The sequence below is a fragment of the Lissotriton vulgaris genome, chromosome 11 (genome assembly GCF_964263255.1).
Source record: "Lissotriton vulgaris chromosome 11, aLisVul1.2, whole genome shotgun sequence".
Classification (NCBI taxonomy): Eukaryota; Metazoa; Chordata; class Amphibia; order Caudata; family Salamandridae; genus Lissotriton; species Lissotriton vulgaris.
In genome coordinates, this window is record NC_141699.1 from 306,990,560 (window position 1) to 307,008,012 (window position 17,453).

At 43.1% G+C, this 17,453-nt stretch overlaps 1 protein-coding gene across 1 annotated transcript in view; it reads left to right on the forward strand.

The window, feature by feature from the left end:
* Positions 1–15,617, forward strand: part of LOC147679698 (tyrosinase-like) — a 204,714-nt gene extending 189,097 nt beyond the window's left edge. The window contains exons 4-5 of the mRNA XM_086943276.1: positions 12,393–13,577; positions 15,190–15,617. Coding sequence (XP_086799402.1) covers positions 12,393–12,591 — 199 coding nt within the window. The 3' untranslated portion in view covers positions 12,592–13,577; positions 15,190–15,617. The remainder of the gene's footprint in view (positions 1–12,392; positions 13,578–15,189) is intronic.
* Positions 15,618–17,453: the final 1,836 nt, after the last annotated feature.

Genomic DNA, 17,453 nt, shown 5'->3' on the forward strand with positions numbered 1-17,453 from the left:
TTTTCAATATACCTATATTACCCCTATGGTATGCTCACACAGCCCGAAGGGCAAGGTGCAGTGTATTTAAAAGGTTGAACATATACATTTAAGTTTTACATGTCCTGGTTGGTAAAATGCATGAAATTCATTATTCAGTACTGTGAGGCCTGCCTCTTCCACAGACTGGCATTGGGTTGAGTGTTAACTTTAAATTGGGAGCAGATATGAATGCCAAGTTTAGTGTCTAAAGAAGTGTAATTAAAAAAAACTCTCTTTAATCCTAAAGTTGATTAAGTCACAATCCTAAAAATGCCACTTTTAAAAAGTTGGCATTTCCTTGTCCTGCCTGCAGTCCATATTTTGGTTACATGTATAAGTGTAGCTGGCAATCAGACTTTTTGTATTGCTCCGAGACAGTGAGACATAGGGGAATAGGTGTTGGCAGAATGGACCATCTCTGAGTTGATAGGGGGCAGAGCTGTCAGCTACAACACTTGCATATCACAAAGCTTCTGCCTCATCACAATCACAAAGGATTTGACACTCGTCTTTTGTGTCCACATAGAAGCTGAGACAGGAATAGGAAGCAGAAAGTTCCAAGCACCTCTGGGGGTGGAAGCATCTAGAGACCTATCTTAATTCAAAGCTGGTACCAGGAATAAATATTGGACCCAACTCTTCTGTACCTGTAAATACTACAGAAGAAGGGCACTCTCATGCACTGTTGCTTGAGGCCTGCTCTGCTTATGAAGGAAGACTGGACCTGCACCCTTTATCCCAGGTTGAAGTGACTCAAAGGGTCAGCTGACTGACCTCCTGTTCTGAGCTACAGAGACATAATACACTCAATAGGCCTCCCTGTATCTGCCCAGCTGACCTGCTACATGTACCTGCAACTGGACCAACCTGAGCCCTGATGGCCTCTGCTGGATTGGATCAGATACTTGAGGGTCCAGTATCTGAGGTGCCCCTCAGATACTGGTCCAGTATCTGAGGTGCCCCTCATATACTGGACCCTTGGTGTGGCACCAGTGGAACTCCTATTCAAAGAAAAGGAGGACTGCCCACGGTGATTGCCAACACGTACCTCCAGCAATGACTATTTGCAGCGTCTAAACAGGATGTTCATGTTACAGCGATGATAGTTCACAATGCCTAACCTACCCTTCGCACTACAGCAGTGACCATCTGCGATGCAATTCCGGCCCCTTGCTGCCCCCTCCACTGCAAACTGGATCTTCATTCTAGACTTTTGAAGCTAACTCTTTCAGTGGGACTAACCTGGTCCCTGTATCTTGCCCATGCTTCATCATGGTCGGCCTGAACTTCTGACTTTCACTTGTTCTTGCACGACCAGAAGGCCAAGAGTAGCACTTTGTGCCTTTTGGTGCTATTTTTACCTAAAACTGTAAAACTGCATACCTATGGTTCTACTGATTGGTCTCAAATAATTTATTAACTAGTACACGTTTTTTTAAAATGGTGTGGAATCTTTCTTGTGTTATGCTTTCACTTTATTACTGTTTGAAGTACTGCATAAATAATTTACACATTGCCTCCAAGTTAAGCCTGAGTGCTTTTGCGCTACGCCCAGAGGGTGGAGCACAGGTTAATTTGGAGTTTGCTTGTTTTTCACCCTGAGAAAAACTGTGGTTGCTGCTTGAGTAGAGTTTCACCCCCCTCGACCAGTAACCCAATTTCCTGCAAGAATTTCCCCAAAGAGCACAGCCAATCTTCCCTGCTCTTCAATACACTATTTAGGCCAAAATGTTCAAACAAATGTATTATTAAAAAAAGACAAACTGCAGTTGGGGGTTTCCTCCAGAGTTTGGACTGGTGGCCTGCTCCCTACCTGGTAATGGAGAGATGAACTTTCTGTTGATGTTGAGCCACAAACATGTAGTTACAAAAGATAAAAAGCTGACATTTTAGGACAATTCATTTTTTAAATTAAAATGAGAACATTTTGTTAAAAATGAGAAGCTATTTGAGTTTATTTTGCCAAAAATGAAAATATTGCTTGCGATAGAAAAAGATGTGAATGTTCATAAATTGAAAAGCTGATATTTGGGGACAAAATTATTGCATCAGTGCTGTTCGAATTGATAACATGTAAGATTAATGTAGCCATTCTCCTGGTTATGCCTGCTCCATATTACTGCTGGAAATTGGAACACTGTGCATCTCTTTTTTGCACCCATATCCCTTTCAAGAAGATTCTTATTTACATCATATGATTGAGAATTAAATTGGAAAGGGAAGGAAAGAACGCAAATTGTATACATGTAGCTAGATGCTAAGGTAAATGATATACCACCTGACATTGCATTTTATGCACTCTCTCTATCACCTATTACGTTTTAGACTCTGCTGAAAATTGCACCATTTTAATACCAAACAAGTGAATCTGGACAGGGCTGTACTCCTTGAAAGTACTGGAAAGTTTTGCAAGAAACCTTTAAGAGCCTATGACTTTTTTGCACATTGCAGTGGTATTAAACCTTTCTATATGATCTCGAGAGTTTTGGATGCCTTGTGTTATTACATGTGGCTAGGTATTTAACAGCTTCTTCTCTCTCTCTATATCTCGGTTTTCAAGAAGCAGAATTGATAACTGTTAATTCTCATTTAGCCTCTGAAAGCTTTTCCAGACCACCTATCCTAGTTTGCTCCTGCTAATCAGCCTAGTCTCCCCAAGCTCGCCTCACCCCTGGCCTTGACTGCTGCTGGGCTTGTGTTGGTACTAATCTGTTCTTGCTGCTCCTTCTTTGCCCCCTTAGCCTGGCCTGCTATTAGAGTAGCTCCCCCTGTACTCCCTGCTCTACCTTACTGTTTTGGAATGGACAGCAGCATCCCCCATAACCTACTATCATCCACTATTTTACTATATCCCTATGATGACTGACGGACCATCACCAAACTGTGATCTTGGATGTTGTTTGCCATAAATAGTTCTGGCAGGAGAACAGGACACTGTCATCTCTGCAAATACAGCTGTTGTTAAAAGCAGATAGAGCTGAAGGCCTAGTTCTCTTCTCTAGAGGAGGCTGTGGTGGTAGGGTAAAGGAGTGAGAAGTAGGTGCTATTCATTTGCTTCTTTCAGTTTGAGTCAGTCCACCTCTGAATCCCATATATGTCCCGAACAGTGGTTTGACTGTGACCTTGCACTGGGCCATTTTTATGCTAGACCTACTTTAAAGAACCCAATTGAAAAAAAATGCACCGTTAAATGACTCAAGCCAAGCACTCAACATAGTACACAAGCATTGCCTTTCATACTATTGTATGCCACATGAAGGTGAGATTGCATTGAGCCACTTTGTAAACATTACACAATGTCATGTGCTGGCTTATTGTATGATCTAGCACTTGTTTATTTTTAACTGGGCTTTTTTGCTCGTTGTTGCTTAGGGGGTCATTTCTCTAACTACACTCGCTCCAGTCCATGCCCCATTCCAGCACAGGTCCTTTTTAGTTGGGTAAACTGCATTGCGTGTTGGTACATCGCATACTCGCAACCCCCCCCCCCCCCCCCCCCAATGTTATTGACTAAGCTACGCCCCTGCCTGCACGTAGGATATGGAACAAGATCCTAGTATTGATCAGGACCCCCACCAAAGCTGCTCCAATTTAGGAAGGAGTTGATGACTCATCTCTTTAAAGAACACTACATTCTCTGTCCAACTACATTTCCCAAAGCTCATTTACTTTATGCTCGTCTTTGACCCTGTGAAGTGCTCCACTTTCTTTTGACTTGGTTTGCGCGGTAGGAATACCATACAAACATTCATATATCTGAGTAAAAAGCACTGGCTTACAGCTGAGCAAAGCTACCTGATATTATATTAATTCTAATTTGGCCTGGAAAAACAGTACAGAATATCTATTTTCGGCATTCAATTTATATTCCAAAAAGTAAGTTCTCAGAGGGTGTTATGTGACTACTTCGGATTCTGAAACCCCCTTTGTCCCTGCCTCTGCCTTCCCCTTTACTGGTCCCTAAATACACTCCTGTGCCCGTGATTGCTCCAGCTTTTCTTATTTAGGACCCCCCTGACTCGTTTTCCTATCACACTATGAGACTTCCACCCCACTACTTGGTTGGTGTAATGGTAGTAGCAGTTATTGTTACTATTGCTAATTTTAGTTTTAGCACTAGTTATAATTTCTCACGTCTGTTTTGGCTTAGATAATGATTGTATGCTCCACAATGTGCCACCTACCAGTTTGCTGTTCTCTAAATGAACACGGGGAAAGAATTCACACGGATGTTTCCCTCTGCAATAGACAACGTTTTTTCCCATTGACTATAACCGCTACCTGTGATAATCTTACACCTTCCTCTGTTGGCTCCTGCTCATTGAACTTGGGGTCCTTCAATGAAGGATTAGGTGTCACTTGATCTGGTCTACCACAGAGAGCCTGGCCTGTTCTACAGCTGCATAATGAGCCCTATGCCTAAATGCTGCAGCCACAGACCTGATTGTGACTTCTCAAAGGGGTGATGGGGGACCTAATATGAGAAACGTTACAAGGAGCTTCTAATTGACAAACATGTTGACTTTCATGTTCCTATACCCTTGAAGGGCTCCACAAGCAATAAAGGGTGTTGTTCAGTAATATCAATTTCACAAGCAAGGAAAATAGAAGGCAGGACTGGACATGTTGTTGAATTTGAATTTGTTTATTGCACAGTTAATAAAAACTCACAATATTACACAAAGATAAAAAGTCTTTTGACTGTATAAAACTTTTCCAGACAAAAAGATATTGCACATTAGTAAAATCTCAAGGAGTCTATAATCATTTAGGGGACTTCCTGTTGGTCACGGCTATTGTTATTTGTAGTTATTGTAGTTATAAGGCTGTTGCAGGGATCTCTGTTCCCCTGGTGTGTTTAGTTTTCGCTCAGCAGTCTTAAAAGTTTTTGTGAGGGCCGTTTAGGAAGGCTAGTATTCTCCTGGTGCAGTTTGTTTTTCGCGTCCTTGTATTATTTCATGTAGTTTTTTGGCCACTATTTCAAAGTATTTAACTGTTCTACAGTTCAACTGAATCTCATTGGGGTTAAAGCAAAGCATCACTGCTTGCCTGCATGATCTTACACCCTTCTGGTTCCATAGGGGCCGGAGCATGGTCCGCCTTACTTCCACAAGAGCTTTACAGATACAAGTAATATGTATAAGATCCTCCTTCGCGGATTGACAAAGGCGACATGTGTTTAACGGATCAGGCCTTTTCCAAGGTTCCAGGTGACGTGCTATGGGTATGTTGCCTAAGCTCAAGTTTAGGAACTTGTTTTTTGTTTTTTGTGTGAGGCCCCTTGATAGATATTCTTGTGGCTTTATGGCTCCATACCCTTCAAGCACTACCCATCCGTGCGCTCTCCTGGTCAGGGTGGCTCTATCCTCGAGTGAGGAGACCAGTTTAATGACCTTTGTCACCGCTTTCTTAAAGGTCCCAGAATCCGTTCTTGTATCCCAAAGCATATTTAGTGCTAGGGTCTCCAAAGAGTTTGTTAGTTAGGCCCTTGCTGGTGAGACTTCTTTGTGGTGAAGCTCAGTCCATAAATTAGCGTTTAACGATCCTTGCGCCGAGTCTTTGATTTTGCGCCAGCTTTTTATGTATTGACCTTTCCTCTCCACAGATTTTTCCAATAGTCCAAATTCAAGACGCATTTGAGCGGGCGAGGAGTTTTTAGGGAGATGGAAGATTGCCCTGTATGCATGGCTGATAGTATTGTTCAGGGTGCTTGCATCATTGCCCCGCATTGATTCGCTGCCGTAGGAGAGCATTGGCAGTAGGCGAGCTTTTATTACCTGTAGAAGTGGTGCCAATGTCCTGTCCGGGAGGACTTTCTGCAGGGGCCTTATTGATAGTTGAAAGGTCATGCCCTTTCTGCGGGTGGCCTCTAGTTGTTGTTTGAAGGAGCCATTGCCCTCTATTATGACTCCTAGATATTTATATGAGGCTACCAGTTCTAGTCTTTGTTTATCCAGGTACCATGCAGGCTTCTGTTTTTTGCTGTAGTTCATTGGCATGACTTTGGTTTTGTCCAGGTTAATTGTTAAGGAATTTGCTTTGGAAAATGTCCTGGTTTTGTCTAGAAGGTTTTGGAGGCCAATAGAAGACCGGCTGACGAGGACCAGATCGTCTGCGTACAACAAATTTGAGAGTGTGATGTTTCCTAGCCGAGGTGCGTGGGATGTTACTGTTTCTAACTCTTCGGGAAGATCCGCGAGGAAGAGGTTGAACAATGTTGGCACTAAGACGCAGCCCTGTTTTAGGCCTTTACTGGTCTTTATTTTCCTCGATAGATGTGTGCCGGATACCAGTTTTATTTGGACCCATGTATCCGTATGCAACATTTCCAACTGCTGTAGTAGGGGGCCGGGGATTCCCCATGAGCTCAGCTTCCGCCATACTTTGTGTCGGTCTACATGGTCGAATGCGGCGCTGTAATCGATGAAACACGTGAACAGAGAGCTTTTTGACATTTTTGCTGCGTCGGACAGTAGAGTTAGTGCCATGATGTTGGTTAGGGTTCCCTGGCCCGTCCGAAAGCCAGTCTGAGTTGCTGGGATGATGTTCCTTTTTGTTGCCCATGCTGTTAGATCCTTCAAAATGAGGCTTGCGTAGTACTTCGCCTCTACGTCTATCAGGGCAATCAGCCGATAGCTGCTTGGGTCGTTCCTTGCGCCTTTTTTGTAGATTGGGCTTATTATCGAACCGCTCCAAGATGCTGGTATTTTTCCTGAATCCCTTACTTCGTAAAATGTTGGGATCCATATGGTGCACCAAAAGGCTGGATCCTGTTTATATAATATCGGAGGGATCCCGTTTGGTCCTGGCGCCCCCTCTAGTTTTCCCTTTGAGATTTGTTTAACGATTGTGTCTGTTGTTTCCTGAGCCGATACTCCGGGTTCTATTTTGCTAGGGACGACTATCTTGGGGTTAGCTTCGTTTCTGCTAGAATACGGGGCCCAGTTATTTTCTTGTTTAGCGCTTGATTTGCTTTTTTAGCGGGTGTGTAATTTTTTCCCAGTTGCTGGTAAGCTCCCTCTTCCAAGTTTGTCCCTCCGGCTTTCTTCGTTACGAGGTCAATTGTATTAAAATGAGTTGTTAAATAGTTGGCCCAGTCTAATTCCGGTATTTCAGAAGAGATACCTCTGTGGTCTGGCTGTTGGAGCCTTTGGATCATCTTCCAAAAGCTAGAGCTATTTTTCTGTTTCGAGTTATGTAGAATTTTTGCCCATAGTTCTTCGTTCAGTTCCCGTTTCCTTTGCCAAGTTTTCTTTTGTAGCAACGCCTTTAAGCTACGTAACTGTATTGTATTGTGGTATTGTGGTATACTTATAGAGCGCAGCCTGTCACCACCAAGGGCATCCTGGCGCTTTGAACCCTGAACCAGCAACTTCAGCAGCTAGCCTATCCTCGGGAAGAGGTAGGTTTTCAACGCCTTTCTAAAGGCTGAAAGAGCCTCAAGACTCCTAAGGGATAATGGCAAGGAGTTCCAGAGTTTGGCCGCCGCTACTCTGAACGATCGGCCACCCATCCTCACTCTCTGGAAGCGCGGGACTACTAACAGCTTGGATGACGAGGAGCGTAAGGCTCGAGATGGGAGATACCAAGCAAACATTTTCCGCAACGGGATTGGTCCCAAGCCATGAATAGCTCTAAACACGATACACGCTGCTTTGTAGCGAACGCGAAGGTGGACCGGCAGCCAGTGGAGTTCCTGAAGCGCTGCTGTAGATGAGCTGTAGTAGGGGCGGGAGAGGGCGAGTTTGGCCGCCAGATTTTGTACCCTTTGAAGCTTGCCCAGTAGTGTTGCAGGGGCATCCAATAGTAGTGCGTTGCAGTAGTCGAGTCGACTTAGGATGGTACTCCGCACTACTTCGGATCAGGCTTGCTCAGGGAGGAGAGGTAGGACCTTGCGCAGCATACGGATGAGCATCATGCACGTTGAGGTGGTCTTGTTTACGTGCAAATCCAGCTGCAAGTTAGGCCCAAAGATGACCCCCAGATTACGCGCCGAGTGTGTGGCTGACACTGTCTCTGAAAAGGACGGGGGCCAAAAATCATTTGGGAGGTCCCTGGGGATTCGGTCGCTGGAGCAGTGCAGCACCTCAGTTTTAGTACCATTGAACTGTAACGAGTTCAAGCGGAGCCAGTCCGCTGTGGCCTGCATGCACCGATGAAAAGTCTCCAGTGGGACCGCATCCTGTCCCTCCAGTGAAAAGACCAGCTGGGTATCATCTTCTGCATAATTAAATGCAGAGATCCCAAACGATTTAATAAGCTGGACTAGAGGGCGGAGGTAGATATTAAAGAGTATAGGGCTGATGGCTGAGCCCTGAGGTACTCCTTGTCCCACTCTCCGCTCCTCTGAACTGAAGGGAGGGAGCGACACCCGTTGTTGACGATTATCCAGATAGGAAATTAACCAGTCCCTCGCCTTGTCTTTGACCCCACACTCTTCCAGCCTCGCTATCAAGGTCGGATGGCTGACCGTGTCGAACGCGGCCGACATGTCGAGCAGCACCAGAAAGGCCGCCTGACCACTGTCGACTCGCGCCCGCAGATTGTCTAACACGGTCACTAACGCGGATTCCGTCCCATGAGCTCGGCGGAAGCCAAATTGCGTCTCATCCAGCCAGGTGTTCCCTTCTAAGAAGCCGGATAGAGTGCGGGTGACCAACTTTTCCATGATTTTAACTGGAAAAGGAAGCAGGGAAATTGGCCGGTAATTGGAAAGACAGGCAGGGTCAAGCGTAGGTTTTTTTAGAAGCGGGGATACCACTGCCTTCTTACAACAACCCGGTACAATCCCTGTTTCAAACGACTGACAGCAGATGGAATGTAGAGGCTGGAAAAGTTCCTCCTGAAACAACCTCCAGAGTTTTGGCGGAAGAGGGTCAAGAGGCGAGCCAGATGAGATCGTAAGGGCTAGGCTGCCAAACTCTTCCAAGGAAGGCAGAGGAAAACTGCTCAGTTGGGGTCGACTGGCCTCAATCGCCGGAGCTCCCAAACTGGAAGCCTGGTCCAAGGAGGGCAAGGAAAGGCTGCTCAGCTGGGGTCGACTGGCCTCAGACGCCGGAGCTCCCAGACTGAGGGCCCGGACCAAGGAAGGTAGAGGAGAGCTACTCAGCTGGGGTCGACTGGCCTCACTTGCCGGAGCTCCCAGACTGAGGGCCTGGTCCGAAAGGGGCGAGGAGAAGCTACTCAGATGGGGTCGACTGGCCTCCATTGCCGGAGCTCCCAAGCTAAAAGCCTGGTCCAAGGACGGCAGAGAAGAACTACTCAGCTGGGGTCGACTGGCCTCAGTCGCCGGAGCTCCCAGACTGAGGGCCCGGACCAGGGAGGGCGGGGAAGAGCTACTCAGCTGGGGTCGACTGGTCTCGCTTACCGGAGCTTCCAGACTGAGGACCTGGTTCACAGGGGAGAGGGGAAAGCTACTCAGCTGGGGTCGACTGGCCTCAATCACCGGAGCTCCCAAGTTGAGCGCCTGATCCTCTGGTCGGGGTCGACTGGCAGGTGAGGCCGGAGCTTCCAAACAGAGGTGAGAAACCCCCTGCAGGGGTCGACTGGCCATCGCCTCCGGAGCTCCCAAACCAGTGGAAGAATCAACTGGATCCTGCAGACCCTCCAGGATTCTGCGGATTTTCTCCTCAAAGGCCTCGGCAATAGAATCACAGAGAGCTTGCGATGAAGGGACAGAACTGGCCACACACGTGGGGTGGGCGAGGTCTCTGACAACTGTAGTTGAGTGTCCGGATTGTTTGGATCTTGCGGGAGCTGTTTGAGGGTCTTTTTTTATTTCGAGCTTGATATTTTTTGTTTCTGCTGTTGGTACTTTGCCAAGCATAAGCCAAGTCGTATTCCCTTTTTGATTTTTCTTCCTTGTGGCATGCTTTTCTCCTAGTGCCATTGTAAACTTTTCCCATTGAATGATGGGGTTGTCGGTTGTATTAGATATTTCCTGTATTGTTGTTTTTGCACTGATTGTAAGAGTTTCTATATCCGAGATCTTGCATCGTATTCGCTTGTAGTTAGTAGTATGTTCTGTACACATGCTTCTGATTTCGGTTGATTCGTTCTTACAGATTAGTGCTAAGTTGGCTTCTAGCGGCAGGTGGTCGCTCTGGGCTCTGTCTCCTATCTTAAATTCTTATACTTTGTCATACAACGGGAGTGTAACTAGAATAAAGTCTAAATAGGATGAGGCAGTTGACGAGTAGAATGTTGGTACTTGGGGAATATCCTCTTTAAATCGTCCGTTGAGAACGTGCAGGTTCAATTTTTCTAGAGCTTTAAAGAGCTTGGAGGCAATGTTGCTGTGTTTGTATTTGTAGGGGATTTTTTGAGGTGGAATTTTCATACTGTGTCCATTTCCTGCGTCATCTCGTTGGTTGTCAGTTCGCCGAATAACTGGAGGTTGAAATCGCCTCCCACTAGTATGTTATCCGTTTCTTCATCCTCTATGAGTCTTGTTAGTTCTTGCACTAATTCATTTGACCCAGATTGCTTGTTCTTAGGGTGAATGTATATATCCTTGCAGAGTTATTTCGCTGGGCTCCCATTTTTCCTGGAGGAGAATCAGATCAAACGATTGTAGGTAGTTCAATGTTTCGGGGTCCTCCAATTTGTCGGCTAGGCCGTTTATGTTCCAACTACAAATTTTGAGTTTGTCTTTGTTTTTATAGGGACCTGCGGATTTAGTGGCTAAACCTGACTCGGGTTGTCAGTTTGTGTCCCTTCCGGTTATTGTCCGAGTTATTGTTTCTTTAAAGGGAGCTGTTTGTTGGAACGTTGGACTTTGCGGTTTCCTCAGATGTTTTTCCCGTTCTGGGGAGTAGCTTTGTGCTCCTTTGAGTACTGATGTAGCAGGTAGAGGTCGTTTTTCCTTCCAGTCTTCCAGTAGTGGTGTAGGGTAGGCTGGTTTTATTTCTGGTTCAAGCTGAATTCCCCACTGGGAGAAACTAGGTGCGTGCTTCATAATCGATTTAGCTAACTCCCTGGTTTTCCACGTTGCCCTTGTTTTCGCGTTCCCTTGTGAATTTATTGCTGGATGGAATTCAATTGATAACAAGTCAGAGGTGTTTATAGTCTTTAGTTCTTCTATTGAGTTGATTAGTTTTGACATGTTGTTGGTAAAATGAAAACGTTCTCTTGGAATAAGAGGAATCAATGCAGCTTGCAGAAGTTCAATTCTACATTAATTTGGATTAATTGGGCAGTGGTCTGTTAGCTTCTTCGTAATCAAATCCGTGAAAAACTCTTACATCCAATTAGTATCTAAAGCTTAGCTGCTAGCATCGTCCCCTCTTCCCTGCATAAAAAGTCATTCTCGCTTCTGTACTCTCACAACGTTTAACAGAGGACTAGATGGAGGAAGTGGGGTTGCTTAATATTTTATTCCCATTTGTATACATAGGACCATCTGTGAACGCTTCAAAGGGAAAGCTAGCAGCTTGACAACACACGTTTAGGAAAACAATGGTAGAACCATGGTCTATAAAGATCAGTTTATGAGTAACAACTATTATCCCTGGAGGCTGCATTCCAGTATATAGATTGTGCACACTATGCAAATCTAGACACATGCTAACCATATGAAAATCATCCTTGGTCCACTTTCAATAGCAACTGTCCTGCCTGATCATAACAAGTCCCTTCTAGGCAGGGACACAGGCAAACTCAGATTTTAAGGTCTCACCATGAGGAACAACTTGATTCGTGTGGCCCAATGATCATGGGGACTATTTGTCAGTACACCTGTCAGACTCATAGAGTGGTCTATAACAAAGTATAACAAAGTAATAATGTATGAGATGCTTACATTTTTCTCCGCCACAGAAGGTCACTTTGGGCTGCACCATGTGTGTGCATGTATGTGTGTGTAGATGCACAACCATGCTTAAGGTGTTCTGCAAAGTGATAATATTTGTCTCCATTCAATTTTCCAGGCGATATGGGTAACTGTTTGAGTGACCACTGGGTATCAACTTCTTTGCCTTTCCTTTGTGTCCTGTTGTTGATGGTGCATTTCTTTATCCACTTATGAATTTATGGGTAATTTTGTTACACTTGTTTGATGCATTATGTTACCGGTGAGTCATCAAACATTTCTCATTTACCCATTTCTACCCAACAAACAGCTAGAGATGTATAACTGTTAAGGGCAGGAGTAAATGAGTTTACAGAGAAGTCTTGGGAAGTGACGGTAACACACCCGAAATTGATGTGTGCAGAAAATTGTGATTATTCTCATGTACTTATTTGGTCAATTAATGCAGGCAACTGATCTTACCTCACTCAAAGGCTATGAAATTTATGAAATACAGGCAACCAAAACTATTGTTACATATCGTTTTAAGTCTTGATGTGATGTACACATTCTTGTCTTTCAGGATTTTTGAAAAATGGATCCAAAATAACAACGCCACGCCTGGTGATTACCCAGAGAAGGAGTGCCCAAAGGAGCAAGAACCAGATGGCTTCATGGTTCCCTTTATTCCACCTGTGAAAAACCGTGCTCCTCTGAAACCATCATTAAATTTTGGATACACCTATGTGCCATATTCTGGGCATGGTGTTAATGTGGATTAGGCTGCAGGGGTTTCATTAGGTGTGACTTAGGTGTATGTGTCACATCTTGGCATTCTCTTTCTGTTCTGTGCATAGCGGTGTACCTAAGCCTGTAATTCTGTGATCATATTAAGCCTTAACACAACATCCCATGATCCTGGTGTCCAAATTCCTTCTAGAGTCTAACAGATACCCACTGTTACATGTTTAGACAGATCTTCTTGGCTCTTACTAAATAGTTGGCACATTTTTATTACACTGTCGACGACGTTAAAATGTTTTTTTCTGGATTTCCTTAAGATGATTCCACATTGCAGTGAGCATTTCGGGTGGGCATTCAAGCTGGAACACATGGTACTACTGCTGGTATAACTCTGTCCCTGGCCACAGACTTACAATCCTCGAATGTTAACATATCTGCCAACCAATTTTGGGGAAATGAGACAGCCTAACTGGAAACAAAAACGGCTCTACATTGCACTGTGTGAGTGCAGCAAGCAAACCTGAGAAAAAGAGCTTTCCTCTATGGAGCACTTTAGAAAAATCTGCCCAAACAATACATACAACAGCCCTTTTTTCAAATGAAGGCTAAGCTTCTTTGGGTAAGCCTGGGCAGAGACCTCCGCTCCGCCACCTGAGTGTGCAGAGGTTTGCCTCCTTCGATTTGAACGGGGAGAAGGAACATCTCTGTACACTCAGCAGCGGAGTGGAGTTGGCTAGCCCTCCCCCTAGCCATTTATTAACAAGTGCTTCCACATTTTCTAAAAGTAAATTAAAACCACTTACCTGTACGGAGGCAGGTGGCGCAGCGGAATTCCACAGAGTTTGTTTGCAACTCTGTGGACCTCAGCGTAGCCCCGCTACGCTCACTATGCCCATGGTTAGTTTTGACTTGGATTGCCTCTTTCAGCTCTAAAATTAAATCACCTGACTGCAATTTACAGATCAGTGCCAGAATCATCGAATGGTCAGTTTAGCCATAAGGAAGGATAAGACCACGCCTAACGGTACACAGACAAAATATCGAGTTTTAAATATCGATATACAATAATATCGAAGTTTAAATATCGATGGGACAAAATATCGAAGGTAAGTAATATCGACAGTCTTAATATCGATATTAGTATGATATCAGTAATATCGAAGTTTTAAATATCGATGTCAATAATATCGAAATAAATAACTTCGATGTTACTAATATCAATTTTTAAATAAATTTAGTGTATATTATATTGTATTTATTGTGTTTTATTATTTATTTTTAATGTAATTTAATTAAATATTGTCTTTTTCTACTGTAGCGGGTTGTGGGTTTATAGGGGAATAGGGTGGGAAGTAATTTAATTATGTTAAATTAATTATTAATTAGTAGGAATTATTAATTAATTAATTGAGAAATAATTTTTTATTAATTTTAATTAATTGATTAATTGATAAATATGTTCTGTAGCGGGTTATGGGTTTATAGGGGAATAGGGTGGGAAGTAATTTAATAATAATTAATTAATTAATATATGTTTGTACATATTTTAATTAATAATTAATTGGTAATTAATTTATATTAATTAGTTAATTAATTAATATAATTTTGTACATATTTTTAATTATTAATTAGTTGGTAATTAATTAATATTAATTAGTTAATTACATTAATTATAGTAATTTTTTTTATATATAATTTTTTGTTATTCTTAATTAATTAATTGAAAAAATAATATTAATTATTAAATTAAATTAATTACAGCTAATGTGCTAATATATTTACTTTATTGTTATTGTTAATTAATAATTAATTGGTAATTAAATAATATTAATTATTTTGGGTAAAGGAGTATTTTTAGGGTTCAGGGTCAGTTTTCAGTTTTTGGGTAAAGGGGTATTTTTAGGGTTCAGGGTCAGTTTTCAGTTCTTGGGTAAAGGGGTATTTTTTGGGTTCTGGGTCAGTTTTCAGTTTTTGGGTAAAGGGGTATTTTTAGGGTTCAGGGTCAGTTTTCAGTTTTTGGGTAAAGGGGTATGTTTAGGGTTCAGGGTCAGTTTTCAGTTCTTGGGTAAAGGGGTATTTTTAGGGTTCAGGGTCAGTTTTCAGTTTTTGGGTAAAGGGGTATTTTTAGGGTTCAGGGTCAGTTTTCAGTTTTTGGGTAAAGGGGTATTTTTAGGGATAAGGGTCAGTTTTCAGTTCATGGGTAAAGGGGTATTTTTAGGGTTCAGGCTTAGTTTTCAGTTTTTGGGGTACAGGGATATTTTTAGGGTTCAGGGTCAGTTTTGGGTTTTTGGGGTACAGGCGTACAGGGTAAAAACAAAAAAATATTACATTAAATCAATTAAATAACATTAAAAAAAAAAAAATTACATTAAATTATTAAGTGTTTTATTTATTTTAAATGTATATGTATTAGTTTTAATTTTGTTTTAATATTTTTATTTAATATTTGTTAAATTATATGTATTTTAAAATTATTTTTACATTATTATTAATACTTTATTAATTCCAATATTTTTGTACTACGATATTTTTTTCCGATATTTTTGTACTTACCTTTATGAAGATAGGATTCCGATATTTTGTAGTTCGATATTCTGTCTGTCGATATTATGTCAGACATTCACGCCTAACACTAGTAATTACCCCTTGTTCAAAGATGCAAGCCCTTTGTTTAAACCTTGGAGCCTAATATTCATATGCTATGTGACTACCCAATATATCAGCTACAGCTTTCCACTTTCAAAAATGTTTGACATTTATGATACGTAATTACTACTCTTTTGTCTGTAGACTAAATTACTTAGCAATGTGCATAAACACTGTAAAAGTCGGATACATGATACTTTACTTTATGAGTGTAATCAGCTTTATTAAAATAATCAATCATAAAAGTGGATTACGATAACAATAAATGCATTGATTTAAACAACGAGATTATTGTACTATGTCAAAAAAAACAAAGCTGTTTTTGTAATTTGTATGGGAAATGAAGGAAAGGGGTAATGACAAAGTCATTACTGAAGACTGAGTAATAGCAATAAATATGCAATAAAAAATACAGAAATTTGAGTTGAATGGTTGATAAAATGAAGTAGAACTAAGAGTATGCAGAGATTGTAACAATTTATGGTGGTATGAAAGTTTGTTTGGTTTTTAACAATATTAGTTAGGAAATTAATTAGTGGCAAACAATACAAATCTTCATTAACATTTGGTAGATAGAAAGGGAATCATTACTATGCCGGTCGGACAAGCGTCCGACTGGCATTGTTTCAGAAATGGACTTCCCGAAAAGGATTTGGAGGTTCTATTTCCCTGATAAGAATGCCATCGCATTCACGGCAGCCGGAAAGTGTATTTTTCCTAATGTGGCTTGTGCTACGGGCAGCAGCACAAACCACAATAGTAAATATACACTTTTGAAACATCCATGCGCGGTGTTCCAGGCACAATGCAGTTCCAGCACAAAATGCATGGATGTTTCGGGGAGCTCCTCAGGTGCCCACTAAGGCCCCTAGCGGAGTCCCGGGGGGACAGGGGCCCTGCTAGCGGACTCCAAAGTCCCTTTCTGTCTGCCTTTCAATGGCGGTCGACCCCCATAGAAAGGCAGAGACAAAGGGACATTGCAATCCCAATGGCAGTGCCCGAGATGGCGCCACCCCTATTGTAGTCATACTGTCTGTCTTGAGCCCATCGGAAGGCGTGGGTTGGTCCCTCTGCCTGCTAACTCCGATTGCACGTGTCATAATGTGATGATCAGACTGCCGAAGAAGATGTCAGGCAGACCGCCACCAAGGAGCTGTCGGACGACCTTCCACCTGACATCGTAATAGGCCCCCACAGTAGCAAAAGCTGTATCTAAACTATGATAATGACAAACATTAAGCCACCAAGCTTTATACGAAATATTAGAGGAACATTTCCAATTAATTGTAACTTGCTGAAAGTCTAAGTGTTATTTGGAACCTGTCATTTGGTAATTGGTATTTCTCCTTATCAGTTCAGATCCCCAGAGTCACTAAAAACTACGTTTGAAGGTTACTGGAAGGTTACAAGACCACTTACTCACTGTCAGTGAAACTGCTCTCCCACCCTAGGAGTTCCACCATTAAGTAAGGCCTCTCCCGTAGTGTTGCTGTTCGAGGCCCTCTTCCACTCACAGGTTATACCTGCACCTCACCCCTGGTGGTCCAGTGGACCTTTTACTCCTCTCTCTCGCTCTGCTTCTGCCCCTTTCTGCTGCGCTTTTCACCCTTTCAGCTTTTCTCACCCTCTTTAGCACTTTTCTGCTGCTTTCTGCTCCATTTGACCTTCTGACTCCTCTCTCTCGCTCCTCTTCTACCCCTTTCTGGTCTGTTGTTCGCCCTTAAGCTTTTCTCACCCTTTCAGACTCTCTAGCTCTCACTTTGTACTCTTTATATCTTTTTTCCTTATCTTTTTCACCACTTTTACCTTTTTTCCTCTTCTATTGCCTGCATTTCCCCCTGTTATTCCTGCTGCTGCTGCCCCCGCAGCCCCTACCCCTCAGAGCGACCAGATCGAGCTCCCCTCCACGCCTCCCAGCTGTCCAGCCCTCCCTGACCCCTACTTATTAGCAGCCACTGTGCAGCTGTGCCGCTGGCTTGCCAAAGGCAAGCCCATCTGTGTCCGTCAGCAACCTTACTGCAACCAGCGCCAGGAACCCTGGAACTCTGCACCACCAACGCTACAACCCAGTGGCACTCCAAGCACTCAATCCAGGCCGCACCAACAACTGCAAGCTAGCATAACCAGCTGACACCCACGGACCCTTCAGCTGTCACCACTGCTGGCACACCCGCAGCACCGCCAGGAACATGGGCCCAGCACAACCCACCCACAATAACACTACTGAACTGAAGACCCTGCAATGCATCCTCCT